Genomic DNA, 27,814 nt, shown 5'->3' with positions numbered 1-27,814 from the left:
CAAATTATTTTAGTAATTCAGAGCAGCTGCAAGTGGGTATACTGTCGCCAATAAACAGCTATTTACATCACCATAAAACTCTGCTACAGCTATCATGGCACAGAGCCAACAGCACGCACAGTGCCAGCAACCGTAAAACACTAAGTAGCAAACTACCTGTTAAATGTGTGAATGTGTGCAGACTTCACACAGACACCATACACACTCGCCGTTGAAATAGGATGTACGCACATTCATGCAAGTGCTGACGACATAGGCATGTTTGTTCTGAGTTGCATATTTCTACCGAAAAGTTGTGCCCTGCTGAACACGGCCCAGTGTTTGTTCATGCTCCTCCCTTCATCCATCTCTCCAGCAGACATGAGACATTGACCACACTACACCTCCTCTCATCCAGTTTATTACTTTATTTTTCAGCAACAAATGGGAACAAAAGAAAAAGGCTACAGAATTCTCTTATCCATTTTTTCTTACAATGTCAAACAAAAAATGCAGCACTATGCTAATGTGTAAGTAAAATAACATTGAAAAAAACAAAAAGGGTTAAATAAGGATTTTTCTTTAAGATACACAATATTATTTTACGACAATTCAATTTCTATTCAATTTTTCCTCCGCGCTCAGCTTGCAGCCCCACAGCCCCACCTATGGCCAGGCCCCAACCTCTCACTCAGTGTTCGCTCTTTGGCAAGAAAGAAAGAGGTGTGTGTGTGTGTGTGTGTGTGTGTGTGTGTGTGTGTGTGTGTGTGTGTGTGTGTGTGTGTGTGTGTGCGAGAGAGAGAGAGCAAGTGAGAAAATCAATACTGTGGAGAAATGAGAATGAAAGAGGGAAGGATTAATGGAGAGTAAGGTGGGTGAGAGCAAGACATGCTGTCTGGAAACGGAGTGGAGAGTGAAAGGAGCGAGGGAGAAAGACAGTGGTGTGCGACGGGCAAGGGCAGGAAGAAGAGAATCTGTGAAAGAAAGAGGGCGTTAGAATCCCACTGAGGGGTCGGGGATGGCATCGAGAGACAGAGGCGTCGCAAAAACATTTCAAACAGTGGGGGCTGATGGGAAATGAAGTCCACGGCTAAGATATGAGTTATATCGAGCGAAACCTGAACAACCATGAGCGTCCCACTGAATAACTTTGTCAAAGGTTCTCCACAAATTCAGCACACTCCAATGTGTACCACTTGATTTTGCTTAACTGTCCTTGTGCTCTGCGCACGTGGGCTGAACTGTATGTAAAAGAGTGTTTGTGTATGTATGTGCGCATGTGTGCAGGGAGAACCAGATTTCGATAGAGGCACATAGAGGTCTTGTGACAGGTCTTTGCTTTTGTGTCCATCTTAGAAGTTTATCCTTGGCCAGCACCCGTAGTAGCATGAACATCATGGCCAAAGGAAATCTCAAGGGGTGTGTTTTCCGTCTCCATAGTGACTAAAACTCACTCGGGGAGATGGATTAAATCGCTGACAGACAGACTGTTCCATTTTTAATCCAACCCCCCCTAACTAGGGGACGATCGGTGCCTGTTGTCTAGAAAGAAAGTTCTCTCTCCCAAGTTACAGAAAATGGCTGCTGTGTCAACAGCAGCAGGCAGGTCAGAAAGGGAGGGGGTAAAGGGAAGGGAGTTGCAATAGTCCAACCCGCCCTGCCTCTCCCCCCTCTCCCCCCTCTCATTGGATTCTCCCACAACCTGAGGTGGTGGTGATGATGATAGGGACAGTAGCAATAAGCAGCAGAGGGCTATAGTTTTTTCTGAACAGGAATGTCCCTGATCTGGAGTGCCTCTATCGAACCGCCACCTGTCCCAGACCTGCTATTTTCAACTCTTAATGATCGGCTATGAAAAGCCAACTGAAAATGATTCATGATTATTATTTGACCATGCTTGTCACTTATGAATATTTTGAACATCTTGGCATAGTTCTGTTATAATCTCCACCCGGCACAGCCAGAAGAGGACTGGCCACCCCTCATAGCCTGGTTCCTCTCTAGGTTTCTTCCTAGGTTTTGGCCTTTCTAGGGAGTTTTTCCTAGCCACCGTGCTTCTACACCTGCATTGCTTGCTGTTTGGGGTTTTAGGCTGGGTTTCTGTACAGCACTTCGAGATATTAGCTGATGTACGAAGGGCTATATAAAATAAACTTGATTTGATTTGAGATGGGAGGGGTTAAGGCTGAGAAGTAGTGGTGGGTGTGATACGCTCAAAAATCACAAAACAGTGGAGGGAGAGAGATTCAAGAGATTTCTTGGGGTGGTAGGTGCCCCCTTAGGTACAGATCTAAGATCAACTTAACCTCCCTTGCATCATACCCTTAATCACTGGGTTGACCTGAACTAAAAACCTTAGATCAGTGTTTAGGGGTTAACTTCATCCCACTCTGTGATAATAGTGATGAAATGAGGGGGCTCTGGTCTTTATTATGAGGTTGGCAGACCGGGAAGTGACAGATAGGTGACTTTAGCAGTCCCTTGTCGGGGCGCGAAAACTAGAAGTGCTTTGTCTGCTTATTTGAGGTAAGAGCATTGTCACAACAAAAAGGGGCACTGGGGAGAAAAGTGAGTATAAAGTGAGCATTTGTCTCCGTCCCCATTTGCCACCTTTTCCCCGAAGTCTCCACTTACACACTTTCTCACATTGATTTAACAACGCAGCCAATGCTTTAACACCAATCCTATACTTTTAAGAAATCCATGACGGGGTCTGTACATTTCTGGATAAAGATGAATGATTTAGGACGCAGTCTCTTTCCTCTTCCTTGCTTTCATCATCGGGGTTGTGGATGGGGGGTGGGGTTCAGGAGCACTACTCACCGATGCGCTGGCATGAGCGGCCCACCTTGCGATCCAGCTTGACCATCTTGAGGACGGCTTCTTCGCGCCCGCGCCCCAGGTGGTCGAAGAGGCAGTTGTGCTGCTCGGGCAGCCGGTGGAGCATGCAGGACACATAGCCTGTTGATGAGAAAGTGAGATGTTTTGTACTTTTTATATATAGCATGAGTTGACACACACCCAAAAATGTTGTAGAGGTGCTGACTATGCTCTTTGCCGAACGGAACGAGTGTGATCGTATACTCCCTTAAAAGACCTTTGCTTGAAAAACGAGAAAAAAGCATTATCAATAAAAATGTTTGTCCATTTTGAGAAGCTGTAGCCAGTATACTCAAAATAGTCCAAATTAATCTGTCATTAATTTTGACGTTTTGCCGAATAGATCTATGTTACATCTAAGTAAGATGTTTGGTGAAATATTTCTCAATGAAACATGTGCATGAAAACGAGTCGTCTCATTGAAAGACTTTATTGAAGAATCCATACTGTTGACCAATCACCGATGAAGGGGCATAAACTTCAGCTTGCCTCCAGAAAAAAATGTGTGCCCGAACAGGCGAAAAAACCCTCACTGAAGTACAAAAGTAACAAAAACATCACAAAACGTCATCATAATATATGTACAAACTCTACCGAACTGTTTCGGCTTGGATTTCCAAACCTTAATGCGACATAGGGGAGTGGTGGAGTGGGGAGAAAATGAGGCAGGAGTAACGTTGTTCTCCTTTTTCAATTGGTTGACAGATGTGTCGTTGCACCAATAGTTAAACTCCCTTACTTTTCTGGCACTCCCCCAGTTTTTTTAGGCCTCATTTTGTCCTGTTTGGGAGCACCCTTGTTGTTAGGCTCCATATTTTGACGGTGACGGGCAGGAAAGGGGGACAAAGAAGAGTAAATGAAGATGTGAATAGATAGAGAGGAGATGGAGAAGGGGCGCAGGAGAGTGTACTTTTTCAAATTCTTTCAAAAGTTAAATTGGGCACAGACCACGATCCCAAGTTAGCTAGCTACTACAGTATAGCGGCAACATTTTCTGTAATACGTCAATACATCCAGATCCAATTCAATAGAACGGAGACAAGCAAATGCATCTCCACGTTGTAAAGCTTCAACCCCAGCTAATGCAATTGCAGCTAATGCAGCTACCAGGGCTTTGTGGAGGGCCGACACAATGGGAACCTCAATGACTCGAGGTCAGTCCTAGCTCCTAAGAATTGATTTGTGATTACATGTTGCAGGCGTAGAGTATTGAAGACAGGCGTTGTAGCTTCTAAGGACTGATTTGAGATTCGGTGTTTGATGTACTCATTGTTGTTCTCGTGAGCACAGAACTGAGTTCTCGTGAGCACAGAACTGTCTGTGCTCACGAGAACACCAATGAGTACATCAATCACCGAAGCTACAATGCCTGTCTTCAATACTCTACGCCTGCAACATGTAATCACAAATCAATTCTTAGGAGCTAGGACTGACCTCGAGTCAGTCATTAGGAGGTACAACACCCACCTTCACTACACTCCAGCCTGAGTATCATTGTCAGTCAAAGATCCCTGATCTCAAATCAGCCCTTAGGAACTAATCTGCCTGAGTATCATTGCCAGTGAAGACACTACCACCAGCGATCCTCCCCACTGAGCCTCCATTGTGTCGGCCCTCCACAAAGCCCTGGTAGCTGAAAGGAGTCTCAATAATACAGAGAGAGAGAGCGACTCGTTAGTTACGTTGGGAGTCTTAATGTATTCGTTAATATGCATAATGTTCCTGACAGCGACGAACACTGATTAAAGTCTCAGAGCGACAGCGACCGAAGCGCCCTTTAATTGAAGAGTGGCGGAGGCAATTATTAAGCCATGCACAGGAATGAATAAAGAAAGATGTGGTAGTGTGTGGGGTGGGGTGGGGTGGGGTGGTGCTACAGCTGGGCTAGCATGGAGCCGAAGGTAACGGTGGAAGTGGGAGTGGCTGATGGACGCAAAAGGCGAGTGGGATAGGGAAGAGCGGTGCTTGTTGGGAGTATGAGGAGAAAGAGGTTTGGTGACTAAAGTAACTGATGTGTGTCCCTGAAGTGGTGTGACTGTTGTGTACATATGGACACATGCAATAGAGCATGGTTAATATAAGATAAAAGGGACAAAGCTATTGCTATTGTACACAAAAATGTTCACAGCCAAAAACAAAGCACAGCCAATAGATAAACGGATCATCAAGTGAGGTACTTCTAAATGACAAATGGCAGGGAAAACGCTTTCTCGAGTGATAGTTAATTTTGCTGTGAAAATGCTGCTAGCTCTAAACAGAAGGTGCCATCAATTTGGCGGCGAAGCATTCAGTCACCAACAGCGAGACGTGTCATTAAGCCATCATTAGAATGACTCGTTGTCATAATAAATAGCAGTGCTACGCAAGCACATGCGTTGGCTTCAGTAATGACACATTAAGTAGCCTACAACTACTCTTTGTGGCTGAAATGATAGGCTTACTAATATGATATGATTGTTATCAGATATATATGTATATATGTATATATATGTATATACACTGCTCAAAAAAATAAAGGGAACACTTAAACAACACAATGTAACTCCAAGTCAATCACACTTCTGTGAAATCAAACTGTCCACTTAGGAAGCAACACTGATTGACAATAAATTTCACATGCTGTTGTGCAAATGGAAGACAACAGGTGGAAATTATAGGCAATTAGCAAGACACCCCCAATAAAGGAGTGGTTCTGCAGGTGGTGACCACAGACCACTTCTCAGTTCCTATGCTTCCTGGCTGATGTTTTGGTCACTTTTGAATGCTGGCGGTGCTTTCACTCTAGTGGTAGCATGAGACGGAGTCTACAACCCACAAAAGTGGCTCAGGTAGTGCAGCTCATCCAGGATGGCACATCAATGCGAGCTGTGGCAAGAAGGTTTGCTGTGTCTGTCAGCGTAGTGTCCAGAGCATGGAGGCGCTACCAGGAGACAGGCCAGTACATCAGGAGACGTGGAGGAGGCCGTAGGAGGGCAACAACCCAGCAGCAGGACCGCTACCTCCGCCTTTGTGCAAGGAGGAGCACTGCCAGAGCCCTGCAAAATGACCTCCACCAGGCCACAAATGTGCATGTGTCTGCTCAAACGGTCAGAAACAGACTCCATGAGGGTGGTATGAGGGCCCGACGTCCACAGGTGGGGGTTGTGCTTACAGCCCAACACCGTGCAGGACGTTTGGCATTTGCCAGAGAACACCAAGATTGGCAAATTCGCCACTGGCGCCCTGTGCTCTTCACAGATGAAAGCAGGTTCATACTGAGCACATGTGACAGACGTGACAGAGTCTGGAGACGCCGTGGAGAACGTTCTGCTGCCTGCAACATCCTCCAGCATGACCGGTTTGGCGGTGGGTCAGTCATGGTGTGGGGTGGCATTTCTTTGTGGGGCCGCACAGCCCTCCATGTGCTCGCCAGAGGTAGCCTGACTGCCATTAGGTACCGAGATGAGATCCTCAGACCCCTTGTGAGACCATATGCTGGTGCGGTTGGCCCTGGGTTCCTCCTAATGCAAGACAATGCTAGACCTCATGTGGCTGGAGTGTGTCAGCAGTTCCTGCAAGAGGAAGGCATTGATGCTATGGACTGGCCCGCCCGTTCCCCAGACCTGAATCCAATTGAGCACATCTGGGACATCATGTCTCGCTCCATCCACCAACGCCACTTTGCACCACAGACTGTCCAGGAGTTGGCGGATGCTTTAGTCCAGGTCTGGGAGGAGATCCCTCAGGAGACCATCCGCCACCTCATCAGGAGCATGCCCAGGCGTTGTAGGGAGGTCATACAGGCACGTGGAGGCCACACACACTACTGAGCCTCATTTTGACTTGTTTTAAGGACATTACATCAAAGTTGGATCAGCCTGTAGTGTAGTTTTCCACTTTAATTTTGAGTGTGACTCCAAATCCAGACCTCCATGGGTTGATAAATTTGATTTCCATTGATAATTTTTGTGTGATTTTGTTGTCAGCACATTCAACTATGTAAAGAAAAAAGTATTTAATAAGAATATTTCATTCATTCAGATCTAGGATGAGTTATTTTAGTGTTCCCTTTATTTTTTTGAGCAGTGTACTTATTTTCCACCATAATTTGCAAATAAATTCATTAAAAACCCTACAATGTGATTTTCTGGATTTTTTTTGTGTGTGTAGTGTACCTATGATGAAAATTACAGGCCTCTCTCATCTTTTTAAGTGGGAGAACTTGCACAATTGGTGGCTGACTAAATACTTTTTTGCCCCACTGTATAGTGGTGTGCCTTTCCAAATCATGTCCAATCAATTGAATGTACCACAGGTGGACTCCAATCAAGTTGTAGAAACATCTCAAGGATGATCAATGGAAACAATGTCTGAGCTCAAATTTGAGTTGTATGGCAAAGGTTCTGAATACTTAGGTAAATAAGGTATATTTTTTTATTTTTAATACATTTGCAAACATTTCTAAAAACGTGTTTTTGCATTGTCATTATGGAGTATTGTGTGTAGATTGATGAGAAACATGCTTTATTTAATCCATTTTAGAATAAGGCTGTAACCTATCAAAATGTGGAAAAAGTCAAGGGGTCTGAATACTTTCCGAATGCACTGTACTGTGTGTCAACACAGGAATGTTAGCATACCTGCATTTGTATGAGCACGAGTGAGTGTTAGCATGTATGAGCCTCTGTATTTGCTTGCATGTGTATAAGTGTCCCATGTGTATGTGTAACCTTTATTTAACTAGGCAAGTCAGTTAAGAACAAATTCTTATTTACAATGACGGCCTACCCCGGACGACACTGGGCCAATTGTGAAACGCCGTATCGGACTCCCAAAAAACGTCCGGATGTTATACAGCCTGGATTCGAACCACGGACTGTAGTGACGCACTGCATCTCAGTGCAAATATCACTGAGATGAGGCCTTAGACCGCTGAGCCACTCGGGAGACATGTAGGCCTATGTCTGTTTATGTTTTTATGACTGCGTGTGTACTGACCACAGCGGCAGGAGCCCAGCTCTTGCTGTACCAGCTCCAGTTTGGTTTGGCATCGGTGGCAGCGCCGGCTTCTCTTCTGCTTGGGAACTCCGTGGGTAGATGACGACTCCTTAGACCCGGGGCCCACCCGTGCGCTCTTCTCTGGGGATGCGTCACTCTCTGACTCAGAGGCTGCTCGCACACAAAAACAAAACACACAGAAAGACCACACCGATCCATTAAGAGTGTGATTTAGTGAAGGGCCGTTCGCGAACAAACAGCTCTTTTTGAACAAATCTTCATGGTGAACGTCAGGAACCTAATCACATCGATGAAAGAGATGTTCATTTGGCTCGCTTATTTGCATACTGCTACTACTGCTTATTGAGGCCAAAACAAAGTTTTGCTGCAGATAGGTTACAAAATAATTATAAGTCTAAGCCTTCGGTGGGCTCTAAGCTGACACATTTTTAAAGATAGCTAAATGATCAATAGAATTACTATTAGCAATAAAATATTGCTCACTGTATATCACAATTCCAGTGGGTCAGAAGTTTACATACACTAAGTTAACTGACTTTAAACAGCTTGGGAAAAAACAAAAAATGATGTCATGGCTTTAGAAACTTCTGATAGGCTAATTGACATCATTTGAGTGAATTGGAGGTTTATCTGTGGATGTATTTCAAGGCCTACCTTCAAACTCAGTGCCTCTTTGCTTGACATCATGGGAAAAATCAAAAGAAATCAGCCAAGACCTCAGAAAATAAATTGTAGACCTCCACAAGTCTGGTTCATCCTTGGGAGCAATTTCCAAACGCCTGAAGGTACCACGTTCATCTGTACAAACAATAGTACGCAAGTATAAACACCATGGGACCACGCAGCCATCATACCGCTCAGGAAGGAGATGCGTTCTGTCTCCTAGAGATGAACTGACTTTGGTGCGAAAAGTGCAAATCAATCCCAGAACATTTACATTACATTTACATTTAAGTCATTTAGCAGACGCTCTTATCCAGAGCGACTTACAAGTTGGTGCATTCACCTTATGATGTCCAGTGGAACAACCACTTTACAATAGTGCATCTAACTCTTTTAAGGGGCGGGGGGGTTAGAAGGATTACTTTATCCTATCCTAGGTATTCCTTAAAGAGGTGGGGTTTCAGGTGTCTCCGGAAGGTGGTGATTGATTCCGCTGACCTGGCGTCGTGGGGGAGTTTGTTCCACCATTGGGGTGCCAGAGCAGCGAACAGTTTTGACTGGGCTGAGCGGGAGCTGTACTTCCTCAGAGGTAGGGAGGCGAGCAGGCCAGAGGTGGATGAACGCAGTGCCCTTGTTTGGGTGTAGGGCCTGATCAGAGCCTGAAGGTACGGAGGTGCCGTTCCCCTCACAGCTCCGTAGGCAAGCACCATGGTCTTGTAGCGGATGCGAGCTTCAACTGGAAGCCAGTGGAGAGAGCGGAGGAGCGAGGTGACGTGAGAGAACTTGGGAAGGTTGAACACCAGACGGGCTGCGGCGTTCTGGATGAGTTGTAGGGGTTTAATCGCACAGGCAGGGAGCCCAGCCAACAGCGAGTTGCAGTAATCCAGACGGGAGATGACAAGTGCCTGGATTAGGACCTGCGCCGCTTCCTGTGTGAGGCAGGGTCGTACTCTGCGAATGTTGTAGAGCATGAACCTACAGGAACGGGTCACCGCCTTGATGTTGGTTGAGAACGACAGGGTGTTGTCCAGGATCACGCCAAGGTTCTTAGCGCTCTGGGAGGAGGACACAATGGAGTTGTCAAGCGTGATGGCAAGATCATGGAACGGGCAGTCCTTCCACGGGAGGAAGAGCAGCTCCGTCTTGCCGAGGTTCAGCTTGAGGTGGTGATCCGTCATCCACACTGATATGTCTGCCAGACATGCAGAGATGCGATTCGCCACCTGGTTATCAGAAGGGGGAAAGGAGAAGATTAATTGTGTGTCGTCTGCATAGCAATGATAGGAGAGACCATGTGAGGATATGACAGAGCCAAGTGACTTGGTGTATAGCGAGAATAGGAGAGGGCCTAGAACAGAGCCCTGGGGGACACCAGTGGTGAGAGCACGTGGTGCGGAGACAGATTCTCGCCACGCCACCTGGTAGGAGCGACCTGTCAGGTAGGACGCAATCCAAGCGTGGGCCGCGCCGGAGATGCCCAACTCGGAGAGGGTGGAGAGGAGGATCTGATGGTTCACAGTATCAAAGGCAGCCGATAGGTCTAGAAGGATGAGAGCAGAGGAGAGAGAGTTAGCTTTAGCAGTGCGGAGCGCCCCCGTGACACAGAGAAGAGCAGTCTCAGTTGAATGACTAGTCTTGAAACCTGACTGATTTGGATCAAGAAGGTCATTCTGAGAGAGATAGCAGGAGAGCTGGCCAAGGACGGCACGTTCAAGAGTTTTGGAGAGAAAAGAAAGAAGGGATACTGGTCTGTAGTTGTTGACATCAGAGGGATCGAGTGTAGGTTTTTTCAGAAGGGGTGCAACTCTCGCTCTCTTGAAGGCGGAAGGGACGTAGCCAGCGGTCAAGGATGAGTTGATGAGCGAGGTGAGGTAGGGGAGAAGGTCTCCGGAAATGGTCTGGAGAAGAGAGGAGGGGATAGGGTCAAGCGGGAAGGTTGTTGGGCGGCCGGCCGTCACAAGACGCGAGATTTCATCTGGAGAGAGAGGGGAGAAAGAGGTCAAAGCACAGGGTAGGGCAGTGTGAGCAGAACCAGCGGTGTCGTTTGACTTAGCAAACGAGGATCGGATGTCGTCGACCTTCTTTTCAAAATGGTTGACGAAGTCATCCGCAGAGAGGGAGGAGGGGGGGGAGGAGGATTCAGGAGGGAGGAGAAGGTGGCAAAGAGCTTCCTAGGGTTAGAGGCAGATGCTTGGAATTTAGAGTGGTAGAAAGTGGCTTTAGCAGCAGAGACAGAAGAGGAGAATGTAGAGAGGAGGGAGTGAAAGGATGCCAGGTCCGCAGGGAGGCGAGTTTTCCTCCATTTCCGCTCGGCTGCCCGGAGCCCTGTTCTGGGAACAACAGCAAAGGACCTTGTGAAGATGCTGGAAGAAACAGGCACAAAAGTATCTATATCCACAGTAAAACGAGTCCTATATCGACATAACCTGAAAGGCCGCTCAGCAAGGAAGAAGCCGCTGCTCAAAAAAAAAAAAACGCCATATACTTGCGTGCTATTGCTTGTACAGATGAACGTGGTACCTTCAGGCGTGTGGAAATTGCTCCCGAGGATGATCCAGACTTGGAGGTCTACAATTTATTTTCTGAGGTCTTGGCTGATTTCTTTTGATTGTCACATGATGTTAAGCAAAGCGGTACTGAGCTTGAAGGTAGACCTTTAAATACATCCACAGGTAAAACTCCAATGGACTCAAATTATGTCAATTTGCCTATCAGAAGCTTCTAAAGCCATGACATCATTTTCTGGAATTTTCCAAGCTGTTTAAAGCCACAGTCAACTTAGTGTATGTACACTTCTGACCCACTGGAATTGTGATACAGTGAATTATTACTGAAATAATCTGTCTGTAAACAATTGTTGAAAAAATTACTTGTGTCATGCACAAAGTAGATGTCCTAACCGACTTGCCAAAACTATAGTTTGTTAACAAGACATTTGTGCAGTGGTTGAAAAACGAGTTTTAATGACTCCAACCTAAGTGTATGTAAACTTCCGACTTCCAACTGTACATACCCCAACAAGAAGCCATGGATTACAGGCAACATTTGCACTGAGCTAAAGGGTAGAGCTACCACTTTCAAGGAGCGGGACTCTAACCCGGAAGTTTATAAGAAATCCCGCTATGCCCTCCGACAAACCATCAAACAGGCAAAGCGGCAATACAGGACTAAGATCGAAACGTACTACACCGGCCCGACGCTCTTCGGATGTGGCAGGGCTTGTAAACAATTACAGACTAAAAAATGGAAGCAAAGCCGAGAGCTGCCCAGTGGCACTAGCCTACCAGACGAGATAAATAATGTCTATGCTCGCATTGAGGCAAGTAACACAAACATGCATGAGAGCATCAGCTGTTCCGGACGACTGTGTGATCATGCTCTCCGCAGCCGATGTGAGTAAGACCTTCAAACAGGTCAACATTCACAAGGCTGCTGGGCCAGACGGATTACCAGGACGTGTTCTCCGAGCATGCGCTGACCAACTGGCAAGGGTCTTCACTGACATTTAACCTCTCCCTGTCTGAGTCTGTAATGCCAACACGTTTCAAGCAGACCACCATAGTCCCTGTGCCCAAGAACACTAACATAACCTGCCTAAATGACTACCGACCCGTAGCACTCACGTTTGTAGCCATGAAATACGTTGAAAGGCTGGTCATGGCTCACATCAACACCATTACCCTAGGCTCACTTCAATTTGCATACCGTACCAACAGATCCACAGATGATGCAATCTCTACTGCACTCCACACTGCCCTTTCCCAACTGGACAAAAGGAACACCTATGTGAGAATGCTATTCATTGAATACAGCTCAGCGTTCAACACCACAGTGACCTCAAAGCTCCTCAATAAGCTAAGGACCCTGGGACTAAACACCTTCCTCTGCAACTGGATTCTGTGCTTCCTGACGGGCCGCCCACAGGTGGTAAGAGTAGGTAACAACACATCCGCCACACTGATCCTCAACAAGGGGGCCCCTCAGGGGTGCGTGCTCAGTCCCCTCCTGTACTTCCTGTTCACTCATGACTTCATGGCCAGGCAAGACTACAACACCATCATTAAGTTTGCTGATGACACAACAGTGGTAGGCCTGATCACCGACAACGATGAGACAGCCTATAGGGAGTAGGTCAGAGATCTGACTGTGTGGTGCAAGGACAACATCTCCCTCAATGTGACCAAGACAAAAGGAGATGATTGTGGACTACAGGAAGAGGAGGACCGACCACACCCCCATTCTCATCGATGGTGCTGTAGTGAAGCAGGTTGAGAGGTTCAAGTTCCTTGGCGTCCACATCACCAACACACTGACATGGTCCAAGCACACCAAGACAGTCGTAAAGAGGGCACGACAAAACCTATTCCCCCTCAGGAAACTGAAAAGATTTGGCATGGATACTCAGATCCTCTAAAGGTTTTACAGCTGCACCATCGAGAGCACCCTGACGTGTTGCATTACTGCCTGGTATGGCAACTGCTTGGCCTCCGATCGCAAGGCACTACAGAGGGTTGTACGTACGGCCCAGTACATCACCGGGGCCAAGCTTCCTGCCATCCAGGACCTCTATACCAGGCGGCGTCAGAGAAAGGCCCTAAAAATTGTCAAAGACTCCAGCCACCCTAGTCATAGACTGTTCTCTCTGCTACTGCACGGCAAGCAGTACCGGACTGTTAAGTGTAGGTACAAGAGGCTTCTAAACAGCTTCTACCCTCAAGCCATAAGACTCCTGAACAGCTAATCAAATGGCTACCCAGACTATTTGCATTGCCCCATCCTACGCTGCAGCTACTCTCTGTTACCTATGCATAGCCACTTTAATAACTCTAACCTCGTACATAATTACCTCGACACCGGTGCCCCCTGCACATTGACTCTGTACCGGTACCCCCTGTATATAGCCCTGCTATTGTTATTTACTGCTGCTCTTTAATTATTTGTTATTCTTATCTCTTACTTTTTCAGGGATTTTCTTCAAACTGCATTGTTGGTTAAGAGCTTGTAAGTAAGCATTTCACTTTAAGGTGAAACACCTACTCATGTTGTATTCGGTAAGTGAGACAGATAAAATTTGGTTTGAGGCGCGTTTGTGCCGTCATGTGCATTAGTAGCACAATTTCGAACCTTTTTACATTCGTTTTTACTTATGTTGACTTTCCCATATTGACGTTTTAAGCTTCGGCAGACTTTTCTTAGCGGATGTACAATCATTGCAAATTGAATTATGGAGCATTTCAGGCCTCGAAGTGAACATAACTGTACACTTGCAAACTCGATCAAAAAAAGGGCTGAGGTGCTTACATTGCGAACTTCCCTTGTTTGGCTAATCGTTTGGACCAACTTCCAAGATGGTGACGGGGATTCCCCCAAGGGCATAAGACGAGGGTAAGTGGACGAGTGTGTCTTTTATGAGTTTGAAATGCAGCCAAGGGCTTGATGATAAGTTGAATCAGGTGTGCTACCTCTGTAATACATCAAATACAAGGAACGGCTGACGGTCCCCAAGGAGATGTTTGAGAAATGCTGCATAATTAAAGCATTTCCCCCATCACATTCTACAACAAAATAACAGACAACAATGATACCCATATACAGTACTTTAGTTAAAATGGCTACCATTGAGGAAATTAGTCAAGCATCTGCCCAGTAGTCAGTTTTAGGTCAGGATTTTTCTCCTCCATCCCAGAGACGTTTCTTTCCTCCCTGGTTCGGCTGTGGAACAAAGATCTTGGCTCGATACATTTCTGAGAACTATGCCAAGTTGACCGGCGAATCTTTGGCATTCATGATCGATTCCTCCTCGCCCGTTATCCTATGGAATCTCTCTGGGTGCACCATGTAAGGAATAGGGTGCAATTTGGAATGCAGAACTCCCTTTATATCTCCTGTCTTTGTCTTTTTAATGGGTCTTCTTTTTAGCGGCGAGGGCCCTCAATGGAGGGTAGAAACATGTGATCTCCAGCAGGGGAAGAGGAGTCCCTTAGTCGTTTAAGTCTCGCTGACAAATGTGTGTGTGCGTGCATGCGTGTCCACTCCTTAATGTCAACCTTAATAAGATAGAAAGGCCAAATATTGCAGACATATTACATAACACTGGAGAGCCTAAACTATGGTAACTTCACTTACTTGCTCACTGAATTGCAGGTGCAGTTTCATAGCATGGGGAATATACTTAATGAAAACTACCTAACAAATGTGAGGTAGTCTACTTTCCCCATATCACTCCTTATTGCTTTCAATTTACAGTCTACCTATCGGATCAATTAACTCTGCCATTTTGGATCAATTAACAGTGGTTGATTCCAATTCCCTCCGACACCAGTCTCACTCCATTCCGGCTCCGTTAAGTGGAGTTGACAGGCCCGTAGTGGGAACACGGCGCATGACACGGAAACCTAGTGTTAGGTCCGTCGAGGCGTAGCTACCTGAGTTGCAGGGCCGTTTTGTGGGGGTGGATACTAGTATGCCTTGGGCTGTGTCTGTGCTGGAGACTTCTGGAAGAGAAAGGGTAAAAATAAGGAAAAGAAAACTTTTGGTTGGTGCAATCCATCAACTACAAAGAGCAGACTGACAGACATGGAGGGTCAAGGCATGATGCAATCTAGTTATTTTCTGACTATGTGTGTGTGTGTGTGTGTGTGTATATATATTATTTTTTAATAGAGTAATGTTGTTTTGTGGCCCTAAAATGGCAATCCTTACATCTAGACATTTTAAGTTTGGATAGAGTCACCTATTTAGAAGTGAAACAACGCAGTTTTACAGTTCAATTTGTAGAATTGTAGATAATTATATAGGCGTAGGGCGGCCAATGCTGAATCTCTGACTTACTCAAACCTTTCTAGACTTCCTGGAACAGCAACTTGGCAGCATTAATCCTTTTCGTGACATATAAATGTGATCCAATGAATGGGATCCAAATTAGCTTTACATTCGGCTTACTATGATATCTTTTATAAGCACTTTTTTCTCCCCAATTTTGTGGTATCCAATTGATAGTTACAGTCTTGTCTCATCGCTGCAACTCCCGTATTGACTCGGGAGAGGCGAAGGTCGAGAGCCACGCGTCCTTGAAACACGACCCAACCAAGCAGCACTGCTTCTTGACACAATGACCGCTTAACCCGGAAGCCAGCCACACCAATGTGACGGAGGAAACACTGTACACCTGGCAACCGTGTCAGCCCGGCCCACTACAGGAGTCGCTAGAGCGCAATGGGACAAGGACATACCTGCCGGCCAAACCCTCCCCTAACCCAGACAACGCTGGGCCAATTGTGCGCTGCCCCATGGGTCTCCCGGTCGCGGCCGGCTGCGACAGAGCCTGGACTCGAACCAGGATCTCTAGTGCCTTAGACCACTGCGCCACTCGGGAGGCCCTAGCTACCTATGATATCTAATCTGCATCTGACATGTCTTGGTCTTACAGAGGTTGAATTGAGGTTGAAAAACCAAGAGTCGATATGTGACTGACAAGTCAAGTATCTTACACTAAATCACTACAGAAAAAAAAAATCTGTTAATTTAAAATGGGTCCCAGTCATGACAGATCGCTAACTTAAAAGGGGACTGTAACCACCTCTTTGTATACATAACCTGGGCAGATCTTCCAGATAGTGGAAGATCTGCCCAGTACTCCAACTGCCTTCCTTAATCCCACCTCTCTCTCCTATGTATGCCAGGACAGATATAGCCTGGTCTGGGCAGCTCCACCGTTGTTGCAGAAAATAGCAGATGTGTTGTTGGCAATAGCAGGCTCCTGGACTAAAGGAGTAAGTGTGTGTGTTTGTTAAAGAACGCAGACTGCGTGTCTATCTCATGGAAACACACAAAAAGACATGTAAAATCTGTATTAACTGGTGGTCTAGGAACCACAACGTCTCTGACTTTATCGTGCAATCCCGGTTATGTTTTTTAAATGTACTGTGTATATGACTCGTTTCAGGAAACTAAGTGTATGTCGCACTTCACTACTTCACAGGAGCGGCATTTGAACATAAACATTTATTTTTGATCAAAATGCGTTTTTTGGGCTGAAATGCCTTCTGGAACATTAACTTTCATGTGCTTTAATAACAAACTTGTATTCCATCCATAAATATGAATACAATTGGTCAATTACCAGCCTAGTTTGTTTAGCCACAGAAAAAGTCAGGAACCTTCCCACTAGCCATGATTGGCTGACATAATGGGTGGGCTGGACATGCCGGGAGATGAGTTTGGATTGGTCTGCCATGTCGCGTGCTTTTGTCAATAACGTAAGCTGTTCAGTACGTCTTGACAGTACTTTCTATCGCACTATTGTTGAAAGATATAACATTAGCCATCAAGAACTAGACAAGTTTTGCTACTTCTCTAAACCACATTGATGCCCTTAATTCAGCAGGTGCTATCAACAGATCAGTTGGAAAAAGTGATGGGCTCATTTCTGCACGCGCCACGGTCAGTGTGAACCAGAGTGACTTGACACAACGCTGGCTAAACAGCTACAAACAAAAATGGAGTTAAATGGTTCCAATCTGCCACAAAAGCGTTCATCCATGTATACGGGTAGGAATCTAGCTACATTTGCAGATAAGTTTCTAATTTTGTAATTTAAAGCGTACTGTTAGATAACTAGCAAAGGTTGCTGGCTCGCTAGCTAACGTTAAGTGTATGATCTGTGAAGTAATATGATACGAATCAGGAATCAATTTACATTGTTAGTTATAGCCTAAGGTTAGCTAGCTAACATTGAAGCTAGTTTGTTAGGTTTAGCTACCTGCAGATTCATACTACAGCAATGACAATGTTTGTATTGGTAGTAGTATGAGTTGGGATTATGCCGGTTCATTGTTTAGTTAGCTAGCTTCATGTCTAAACAAGACTCCACTTCGGCCGGATTATTACATGACCCATCAAATTAGCCAAGTGTGTCTGGGTGATCATGGCCATTTCATGAACATGTGTACACGTCTTTACAATAGTGACCCATCCACTTATCTAGATTTGGCTGGGGGTTGGTTACAGCATTTCCTTCACATTACCCATCAACTTAGACAAGTGTGTCAAGTGTCATCAAATAATGATAAAATATGTTTATCGGGACATTCTGTTTTAGATATTGCTAATATGCAAGTAACCATTTCACTGTACCATTTACACGTTGTGCATCTGACAAATAAACTTCAATTTTATTTGATATAGGGTGTGTTTGCCACATAGCCCCATCCATATCTTTAAGGATTCACATGTGAGGCTAAGGCTTAAGAGTACGGAGCGCCATTTGGGTCTTTGCATGTAAAAAAAGATCAGTGTGAAATAACACTATTTGACGTGTCAAATAAGCTTGTTGACCAATCAGGACCTGAATATGACTGCACGTCACATAATAATTTTACGCGTTGATACATTTTCTACGTAGTTATTACACATTGATTACACTTTCACTCGTATTTCATATGTCACAACGATTCATCGATATGTATGCTATGATGCTGGTAAAGTTGTCTCGCACACCTACAGTGCTGGTCATAAAAAAAAAGCTAGCTAGCTCATGAATGCAAACGATGTTCTTCCCCAAAAACATAGCAAAACGACAATCTGTTTCAGTACCTATAGTTAGCTAGCTAACTATCTAGCTAGGTGTCATCTAAAATAACCCTAATTTATAAGACAGTTCTTATTTGATCAATGGTGGTCAGACCCATCTATGTGAAGCTACCCAGACAAGCATTTGTTAATTTGACAAAAGTGCTGAAAACACACTGGATGTATTATACTTTAGAATTGCATTGGGGGCATACTTATTTCACTGTACAGCCTTACCTATGGATTGTGGATCAATGACATGGGGTATCAGTCTACTCAGTGACACCCAGAGAACATTAGCGTCGTAGCTCTTATTGTGGGACTCTGAAAGAACTGTGAATTGAGCCACATTTATTGTCAACATATGTGTATTGAACACTATTCCAAAGGAAAAACAACCCTTGTGGATGTTTTGGAGTCTGATAACTCTGAGGACGTTGGGAAAAAATATATTAGGTAGACTGATACCCCATTTCATTGATCCCCAATCCTTAGGTAAAGCTGTACAGCGCAACATGAATGTCAATACACACAATAGGCAGACTGGGGAGGGAATTTCAGTCAGTCCCGCGATAAGAGCTACAACGCTAATATTTGCGTAAACTCTTCACAGTTGTGTTCTGTGGGTGTCACCGAGTAGACTGATACCCCATTTCATTGCTTCACATTCCAACCTTGTTTGACATTATAGTCAAAATATGTCAAAATAAATAAATAATAAATATGGCATGATTCCACCAATTGTAACCTTTTGTATCACTTTTAAATAGGTACTTTTATTTTGAAAGCAAACACCAAATTCCAAAATTGTGCCTAATCCTTATTGTGGATGCTTATAATGTCAGCTTTGGAAAACAGGGTTTAGTAGCTGGCTAGCTATTTCTTTTCATGACCTGAAGTTCAATTTCAATAGGCTAACAACAAGTGGCTACCTAGCTAATACCAGAAGTTGCGGTCCAACACAACATTCTACAATTAAACTGTGTTATTTTACATGCCAAATTAAAAGCTTATTTAACGCGTATCTTTTTTGACACGCAAAGACCCAAACGGCGTTCCATATAAGAGGGTGTGAATGATGTTGAATGGGTATACAAAGAACTCTCCAGTAGGTGTACCAAAACATTCAAGGGTCATTTTCTCAAAAGTTAATCAACTTCCAAATCAGAATTACTTCCCCATTGTTCCTCAACTGCAGAGTATGATATACCGTTTTCTAGCATGGAGTCTCTACTTTTATCCAATGTAAAAACTAAATAAAAAACATTTTCACATAAGACCGAATCGAGGCGGTCGATCACATATGTATAAAAAAAAATCAACATTCCAAACTGCAGGACATAGGCTCCTGTCCTTACCATCTTGTTCAGGTAGAGGCGTGGCTTCTGTGTCTCCGGGCAACGGGTCCTCTGAGCTGACAGGCGCTGACGAAAGGGATTGGCTACTGCTGCTGCTTGATTCGCTATAGAAGATGACTGACTGGCTGTTGCTTGAGCTGAGGGCAGGCTCTGGGGCACAGTCCTCGCCTGGCTGCTTCTTCTCAATGTCTGCGGTTATACAAGAGAGTGACTAGCGTGGGTGTGTGTTTGTATGTGTGAGAGAGATGCTGGATTCCAAAATAACTCCTTCCCTCTAGACATTTCATTGTGAAGGGGGAGATTGAAGTGTGTGTGCGCGTGTATGTGAGAGAGTATATGTGTGCGTACTGTGTATGCTTACTTAAGCGTGGGTGTATATACATACAGTGCATTCAGGAAAGTATTCAGACCCCTTTAATTCCCCCCCCCCAAAAAAATTGTTACAGCCTTATTCTAAAATTTGTTAAATTGTTTCCCCCCATCAATCTACACACAATACACCCATAATGACAAAGCAAGCATTTCTTTTTTTATGTTTGCAAATTAATAAATTGAAAAAAAATTATATCACATTTACATAGGTATTCAGACCCTTTACTCAGTACTTTGTTGAAGCACCTTTGGCAGTGATTACAGCCTCGAGTCGTTTTGGGAATGACGCTACAAGCTTGGCACACTTGTATTTGGGGAGTTTCTCCCACTCTTTTCTGCAGATCCTCTCAAGCACTGTCAGGTTGGATGGGGAGCGTCGCTGCACAGCCATTTGTTGCTTAGTTAATTGTCCTGTTGGAATGTGAATCTTCGCCCCCAGTCTGAGGTCCTGAGTGCTCTGGAGCAGGTTCTCATCAAGGATCTCTCTGTACTTTGCTCTGTTCATCTTTGCCTCGATCCTGACTAGTCTCCCAGTCCCTGCCGCCGAAAAACATCCCCACTGCATGATGCTGCCACCACCATGCTTCACAATGCTTCCTCTAGACGTAACACTTGGCATTCAGGCCAAAGAGTTCAAGCTTGGTTTTGTCAGACCAGAGAACCTTGTTTGTCATGGTCTGAGAGATGGTTGTCCTTCTGGAAGGTTCTCCCATCTCCACAGAGGAACTCTGGAGCTCTGTCAGAGTGACCATCGGGTTTCTTGACCAAGGCCTGACCGGGCGGCCAGCTCTAGGAAGAGTCTTGGTGGTTCCAAACTTCTTCCACTTAGGAATGGTGGTGCCACTGTGTTCTTAGGGACCTTCAATGCTGCAGAATTTATTTGTTACCATTCCCTAGATATTTGCCTCGACACAATCCTGTCTCGGAGAACTCACGGACAATTACTTCGACCTGATGGCCTGGTTTTAGCTCTGACATGCACTGTCAACTGTGGGACCTTATATAGACAGGTGCGTGCCTTTCCAAAACATGTCCAATCAATTGAATTTACCACAGGTGGACTCCAATCAAGTTGTAGAAACATCAAGGATGATCAATGGAAACAGGATCCACCTGAACACAATTTTGAGTCTCATAGCAAAGTGTTTGAACACTTATGTAAATAAGGTATTTCAGGTTTGCAAACATTTCTAAAGACCTGTATCCACTTTGACATTATGGAGTATTGTGCGTAGATAAGGATTTATTATTTTATCCATTTAAGTATAAGGCTGTAACGTAACAAAATGAGGAAAAAGTCAAGGGGTCTGAATACTTTCCGAATGCAATGTATGCCTCTGTGTCTCCCCATGTGTGTGTGTGTGCGTCTGCTTTTTGTGTATGTGTTTGAGTGGTCGAGAGTTCAAGCTTAGCCACACACAGCAGGACAGTATGGATCCACTATCCAGCAGTAGGCCCGTGGAGCGTAATGGTGGAGGAGAGAGGGTTTCTCCTCCCTCATCTTCACACAATCCCCGTTTACACAGCATCTCTAAAGCCACTCCATGCAGGCCACAGCAGCAGAGCAGGACACCAGCTTGTGACAACACAGCAGCAGGGACGTGAACAAACAGATATACGTTCAGTCATGATGGCACTGGCACACACACACGTGGGGTACAGGCACGCATACACGCACTCAGGCACTATACCCTCTTACATGCACTCAGACGCCCATGCTCACACACACACACAACCTACACATTTGCATACTTACCTATGCTAACACATACACTGCAATTCACACAGTCTCTCCCACGCACGCACACTCTCTCCCCAACACACACAAATCTTTGGTATTGCTGCATGACTCAAAGCCGTCTGCTTTAAACTCCCTTAACTCGAGGGGAAAGGGTGTGTGAGGGGAGTTGAGTGGACGCACCTACCCGTAAAACATTTGGAGCAAAGGTTCATGGTTTTGCTGAACCTAAAGAGAAGAGACAATTACAGGTTAGAAAAGGAGGTCAGCCCATCACATTATTATTCACAGGACAGGTGTACTTCGGCAAGCCTGATCGCTTCGTTCAATATTTTATTTTACTTCATCAGTCTGGCAGTCCTCCTTATGGAAACAGTTTGATACTATGTCTGTAACAAAGAGAATTCTTTAAAACGAACTTGTCTGGGATTGGATGGCCTTTAACCAACCAGAGGATGGCCTAATTCAAAGCACAGTGTTTAGCCACATAGGATTTTGTCCTAAACCCACCTGAGAGGATGCTGATTGGACCGGTATTGGACTTATACGTCAAGTGAAACAGAATGGTGAACGCAGCGATCAGGCTGGTTAACCTGGCTGTAATTTTGCATCAATATTGCCTACAATGAAAATGTCCACAAGAGCGACAGCTTGTGGGCCAGTTTTAACATTGGGCAGTGCGGTTTCCTTTGTCTGCAGTTTAAAAATGTAAAGTCTTCAGTTCGAAGCAACTTATTTCTCCACATGTAACACAACCACCTAACCGATGCAACAAAAAAAAATGTCTAGATAAGACCAAATAAATCGTGCCACATTCAGTATATAAAAATGGACACCCTAAAACAACATGTGACAAATAGCCTAAATAAAATAAGTCAATTCCTTCATTGTATCCAATCCATCATCCTTCACAGTGGACCTGTATGTCCCTTACCTCTGCCAACTTCATAACTTTAATCTACGACACTTCGCCAGCTAAAGAGGGAGGCTGGCTCGGCTGGTGCTAGCACATGCATAGATCAAATACACCGCTGGAACGCAGATTAAAGTGTTTACATATCCTAAACTTGAACGGTTGCTCAGAAAACCAGGTGTTTTAATCAGCATTTGCCTACTTCGAATTTGACCTCACGCCAATTAAGATAAGCAGAGTAAGGAGTTTACATCACTATTGCATAATCTGCCTACTGCCATAATGAGTTTAAAATCGAATTATTACTGTGCATGTAAACATACTCAACGGTGCAGCTGTAGAACTTTGAAGATCTGAGGGCCCATGCCACATCTTTTCAGCCTCCTGAGGAGAAAGACATGCTGTCGTACCCTTTTCACAATTGTTTGGGTTTGTGTGAACCATGTTAAACTCTTAGTGATGTGGACACTTGATGGTCTTGATCAGCTCCATTACAGCCCCATCGATGTGGTTTCCTGGAGTCCATGATCAGCTCCTTTGTCTTGCTGGCATTGAGGGAGAGGCTGTTATCTTGGCACCACATTGCCAGGTCTGACCACCTCCCTATAAGCTACCTCATCGTCTTTGGTGATCAGTCTTACCATCGTCGTGTCGTCAGCCATGCAGTCATGCCACACAGTTGTGGGTGAACAGGGAGTACAGGAGGGGACTAAGCACACACACCCGAGGGGCCCCTGTGTTTTTGGTCAGCATGGCAGATGTGTTGTTGCCTACCTTCACCGCCTGGGGGTGGCCCGTGAGCTGTCGTCAATGAACAGAATTCTTACATAAGTATTCCTTTCGTCCAGGTGGGTGATGGCAGTGTGGAGTGCAATAGAGATTGCATCATCTGTGGATCTGTTGGGGCGGTATGTGAATTGGAGTGGATCTAGGGTTTCTAGGATAATGGTGTTGATGTGAGCCATAACCAGCCTTAAAACGCATTTCATGATGTGAGGCAATAATAATTTAGGCAGGTTACCTTGGCGTTCTTGGGCACAGGGACTATGGCAGCCTGCTTGAAACAAGTTGGTATTACAGATGGGGTCAGGGATAGGTTGAAGACACTTGCCAGCTGAGTATATGTCCTGCTATTCGGTCTGGCCCTGTAGTCTTGCGAATGTTAAGCTGTTTAAAAGGTCTTACTCATGGGCCTCCCGAGTGGAGCAGCTGAGGTGCCACTAAAGCCTGGGGTTCGATCCCGGGATGTGTCACAGCCAGCCGTGACCGGGCGCGCCATAGGGCGGTGCACAATTGGCTCAGCGCCTTCTGGGTTAAGGGAGGGTTTGATCGGGGGGCTTTGTTTGTCTCAACGTGCTCTAGCAACTCTTTGTGACGGGCCGGGCACCTGCAAATTGACTTCGGTCGTCAGCTGAATGGTGTTTCCTCCGACACATTGGTGCGGCTGGCTTCCGGGTTGAGTAAGCAGTGTGTTAAGAAGCAGTAGTTTGCCTGTCTGAAAAGTAGTTGCATCGTGTGTTTATATTGTTGGTCAGTGTAGAATAGTTTGGATTACTTCCTGACCAATATTGCTGGAACTTTTACCCCATTCTGGAACGTTGAGGGTTTATCACATATAGATCTTATTACTAGAGGGGCTAGGGTTTAACCTATATTGAATCGGGTCCCATAGCCCATTTATTGTCCAACTGCAACAGCCCATTGTTTTTACATGCAGAGAAAAGTATTCTCTCCGCTCACATTGGCCATTGACCTGTAGTCGGTTGAGCTCAATCAAGCCTCAATGTTTCTCTTCCATGGGGAGCAATTTACTCTGCGACTGGAGTAAAATGCACCTTACCTAGGTAAGGTTCTTGAACATGGCACCCAAGGCATTGTAGCTCTGTGTTGGCTCATGAAAAACCTGCTGCGGTGAGGAAGACCTTGCTTGACTGGCAGGTCTATACATTGGACCAGATGCCACGCGGAGGGAAACTAATCAACATTGACCGTTAGGCTAGAAAGGTAGGGATTGTTGAGAGGGTGTGACAGCGGCTGTGTGTTTTGTTTTATGGAATTGATGTATCCTAGTTGTAGAGGCTGATACTGTACCTTAGTCTACCACAAACTATCCAGCTAGATAAAAAGCGCAGACATTTATAAAAGGCTGTGGATGAATAGGTTGGCATAACATGCCCACTCTGATAAGCACAGCCTCAGACCGTATGTGTGCATTTGTTTCAACTTATGCTCAACAAAACAGGTGTCGGGATATAACTGTGTGTGTGTTGACATTCTCTTAAATCTTAAGCCCCTTCCCTTCCCTCACATTTCTTCATTCTGGAAGGGTGAGCTCCTCAGAGCCCTTGGAAGCTTTAAATAAAACATGCTAGGGCTGAATCTTAAACCGAACACTTTGACCACTCGATCATGCGATATGCGTGTTCACGAGTCAATCTCAAAGGCTAATTGTCGAGTGATAGAGGGCTCCATTGAGCCCTTCAGGCAGCCTCTCTACCGAGTGGGCATCCTGTGTCAACTCTCCGCCCTTGGCAGCAAGTGCTACCCATGAATCTTCATAGTGAATTATGCTAGAAGATAGGTTGTGGTAGACTATGCTTGAGAATGGGTTTAGAATATTGGAATATTGACAAAGTGGCAGTTAGGATGGAAGTGCGCATCGTCTCAATTCTCTTTTGGCCTGAAACGGTAGCAGACTCGAGTGATCACAATCAATACAGATCAGAAAGTGGCCACTCAATAAAGGGCTCATCGGCCAAGTGTTCAGTTTGAGATTCAGCATAGTAGTCTGCAACTCCAGGCTCCAAAACAACTCAAATCAATTTAACCTGTCTAGGACTGGGGTTCCGCCTCGCCAACAGCCAATGAAATTGCAGGGCGCCAAATTCAATCAACAGAAATCTCATAAATCAAATTTCTCAAAAATACAAGTACTAGACACCTTTTCATTTTTATATTAAATAAATTTGACCACTTTTTTTGCCCCAATTTCATAGTATCCAATTATTTTTAATAGTTACTATCTTGTCTCATCGCTACAACTCCCATACGGGCTCGGGAGAGACGAAGGTCGAGAGTCATGCGTCCTCCGAAACACAACCAAGCCGCACTGCTTCTTAACACAGCGCGCATCCAACCCGGAAGCCAGCCGCACCAATGTGTCGGAGGAAACACCGTGCACCTAGCGACCTGGTCAGTGCGCACTGCGCCCGGTCCGCCACAGGAGTTGCTAGTTCGCCATGAGACAAGGATATCCCTACCGGCCAAACCCTCTCTAACCCGGACGACGCTAGGCCAATTGTGCGTCGCCTCATGGACCTCCCGGTCGCAGCCAGCTGCGACAGAGCCTGGGCTCGAACCCAGTCTCTCAGGTGGCACAGCTAGCATTGCGATGCAGACCACTGCACAACCCGGGAGGCCCTTAGACACCATTTCAAAGATAAAATTCTCGTTAATCCCAACACAGAAAAAGCAAACCATGCAATAATCTGAGTACGGCGCTCAGAGACCAACACAACCCAAAAAAGATATCCGCCATGTTGGAGTCAACATAAGTCAGAAATAGCATTATAAATATTAACTTACCTTTGATGATCTTCATCAGAATGCACTCCCAGGAATCCCAGTTCCATAATAAATGTTTGATTTTTTCCATAAAGTCCATCATTTATGTCCAAATAACTCCTTTTGGTTCGCGCGTTCAGTACACAATCTAAACTCACGACGCGCGGGCAGGTCCAGGCAAAAGTTCAGACGAAAAGTCATATTACAGTTCGTAGAAACATGTCAAACGAAGCATAGAATCAATCTTTAGGATGTTTTTAACATAAATCTTCAATAATGTTCCAACCGGAGAATTCCTTTGTCTTCAGAAATAAAATGGAACTCAAGCTAACTCTCACATGAACATGCATGGTCAGCTCGTGGCTTTCTGGGAGAGACCTTACTCAATCCCCTCTCATTCGCCCCCACTTCACAGTAGAAGCATCAAACAAGGTTCTAAAGAATGTGGAAGCCTAGACGTGCAAAATGACCCCATAGACACTGTGTATTTGATAGGCCAAGAGTTGAAAAACTACAAACCTCAGATTTCCCACTTCCTGGTTGGATTTTTCTCAGGTTTTCACCTGCCATATGGAGTTCTGTTATACCCACAGACATCATTCAAACAGTTTTAGAAACATCAGTGTTTTCTATCCAAATCTACTAATAATATGCATATATTAATAACTGGGACTGAGTAACAGGCAGTTTACTCTGGGCACGCTTTTCATCCAAACGTGAAAATGCTGCCCCCTAGCCATAAGAAGTTAAGCACCTCAGTTTATTTTGTGTGTTTTCCCTATAGTACATTGTTTTTACACCTGGGGGAAACAGAGTGGGGTGAACCGCCTGAGTAACAGTAGCGGAAAAGCTAGCTGTTGGAATTGCCATTGGAGAACATACTCTGCACCAATAGGCTACTTTGGCATGCACACACACACACTTTATTCTCCCACCACCCATCTTTGATTTGCCTGAAGAAGGTTAACTAACGTGGGCCGCCCGGCTGGCGGAATCTTGATTGGCGCTCTTTGCCGATGCCAGCCCTCATAAGCCTTAATTGCAGATGACATTTAACGGGAGATGTCAAATTAATCCCGGTCTCCTGCCTTGTTATACCCCCGGAGTGCTACCGGCTTGATTGGCATTGAGTGATGGGTTAAAATGAGAGTGGAAGCAAGAAAGACAGGGAAAAGGAGCAAGAGCCTTCTTTTCTTCTCTCTTTTTTTCTCTCAAATTCAAAGTCCGGCTCAGAGGTGTTGCTATGGTCAGGAAATGTGTTTAACCACAAACCATACCTGGATTAAAATAGGCACAATCTATCAAATACGTTCAAATACTTAAGCTGTGCTTGATTGAGCTAGCAATAGAGTCAAGGCAATAGCTCAGTCCTAAAAAAAAAGCAAACCCTGCACTCCAGGCAGGCGCAATCAAATGCTCAAACTCCGGTCCAAAACATTTGTTGACTAGCCTAAGCTAAGGGTATTTGACCCCTGAAAATCCATTTAAACCTAGCTTAAGGATCTTCCTTTGCCATGGGTGAGCCTAACACTCTTTTCAGGGAATCCATGCAAGGGCCTTTATGCTTAGTTGAATATTCACTCCGGGATCTTAAGCACAACAAATGCATAACATATTGCACAAATTGGATTGTTAACATATTACGCACATTTCAAAATTCGAATATCATAGAAATGTCTAAATATATCACACAATGATAAATGTGTATATCATACACTGCAAAATGTGTAATTTATCACACAAAATGGATGACGTGGTAGGCCTACACATTGGATGACT

General features: G+C 45.0%; 1 protein-coding gene across 5 annotated transcripts in view; it reads right to left on the bottom strand.

Annotated features, from left to right (window-relative positions):
- Nucleotides 1-392: 392 nt before the first annotated feature.
- The window catches only part of LOC139562743 (AN1-type zinc finger protein 3-like), a 49,693-nt gene continuing 22,271 nt past the window's right edge, over nucleotides 393-27,814 (bottom strand). Inside the window, exons 2-7 of one of the 5 annotated variants that reach the window (XM_071380716.1) lie at nucleotides 21,746-21,786; nucleotides 19,449-19,637; nucleotides 14,946-15,014; nucleotides 7,837-8,007; nucleotides 2,803-2,940; nucleotides 393-953 (exon numbers count right to left, since the gene is read on the bottom strand). In XM_071380716.1, coding sequence (XP_071236817.1) covers nucleotides 667-953; nucleotides 2,803-2,940; nucleotides 7,837-8,007; nucleotides 14,946-15,014; nucleotides 19,449-19,637; nucleotides 21,746-21,786 — 895 coding nt within the window. In that variant the 3' untranslated portion in view covers nucleotides 393-666. The other 4 variants (XM_071380714.1, XM_071380717.1, XM_071380719.1 and 1 more) reach the window with 4 other exon arrangements.

The sequence above is a fragment of the Salvelinus alpinus genome, chromosome 33, assembly GCF_045679555.1.
Source record: "Salvelinus alpinus chromosome 33, SLU_Salpinus.1, whole genome shotgun sequence".
NCBI lineage: Eukaryota > Metazoa > Chordata > Actinopteri > Salmoniformes > Salmonidae > Salvelinus > Salvelinus alpinus.
This window is presented reverse-complemented; position numbering and strand designations above follow the sequence as displayed.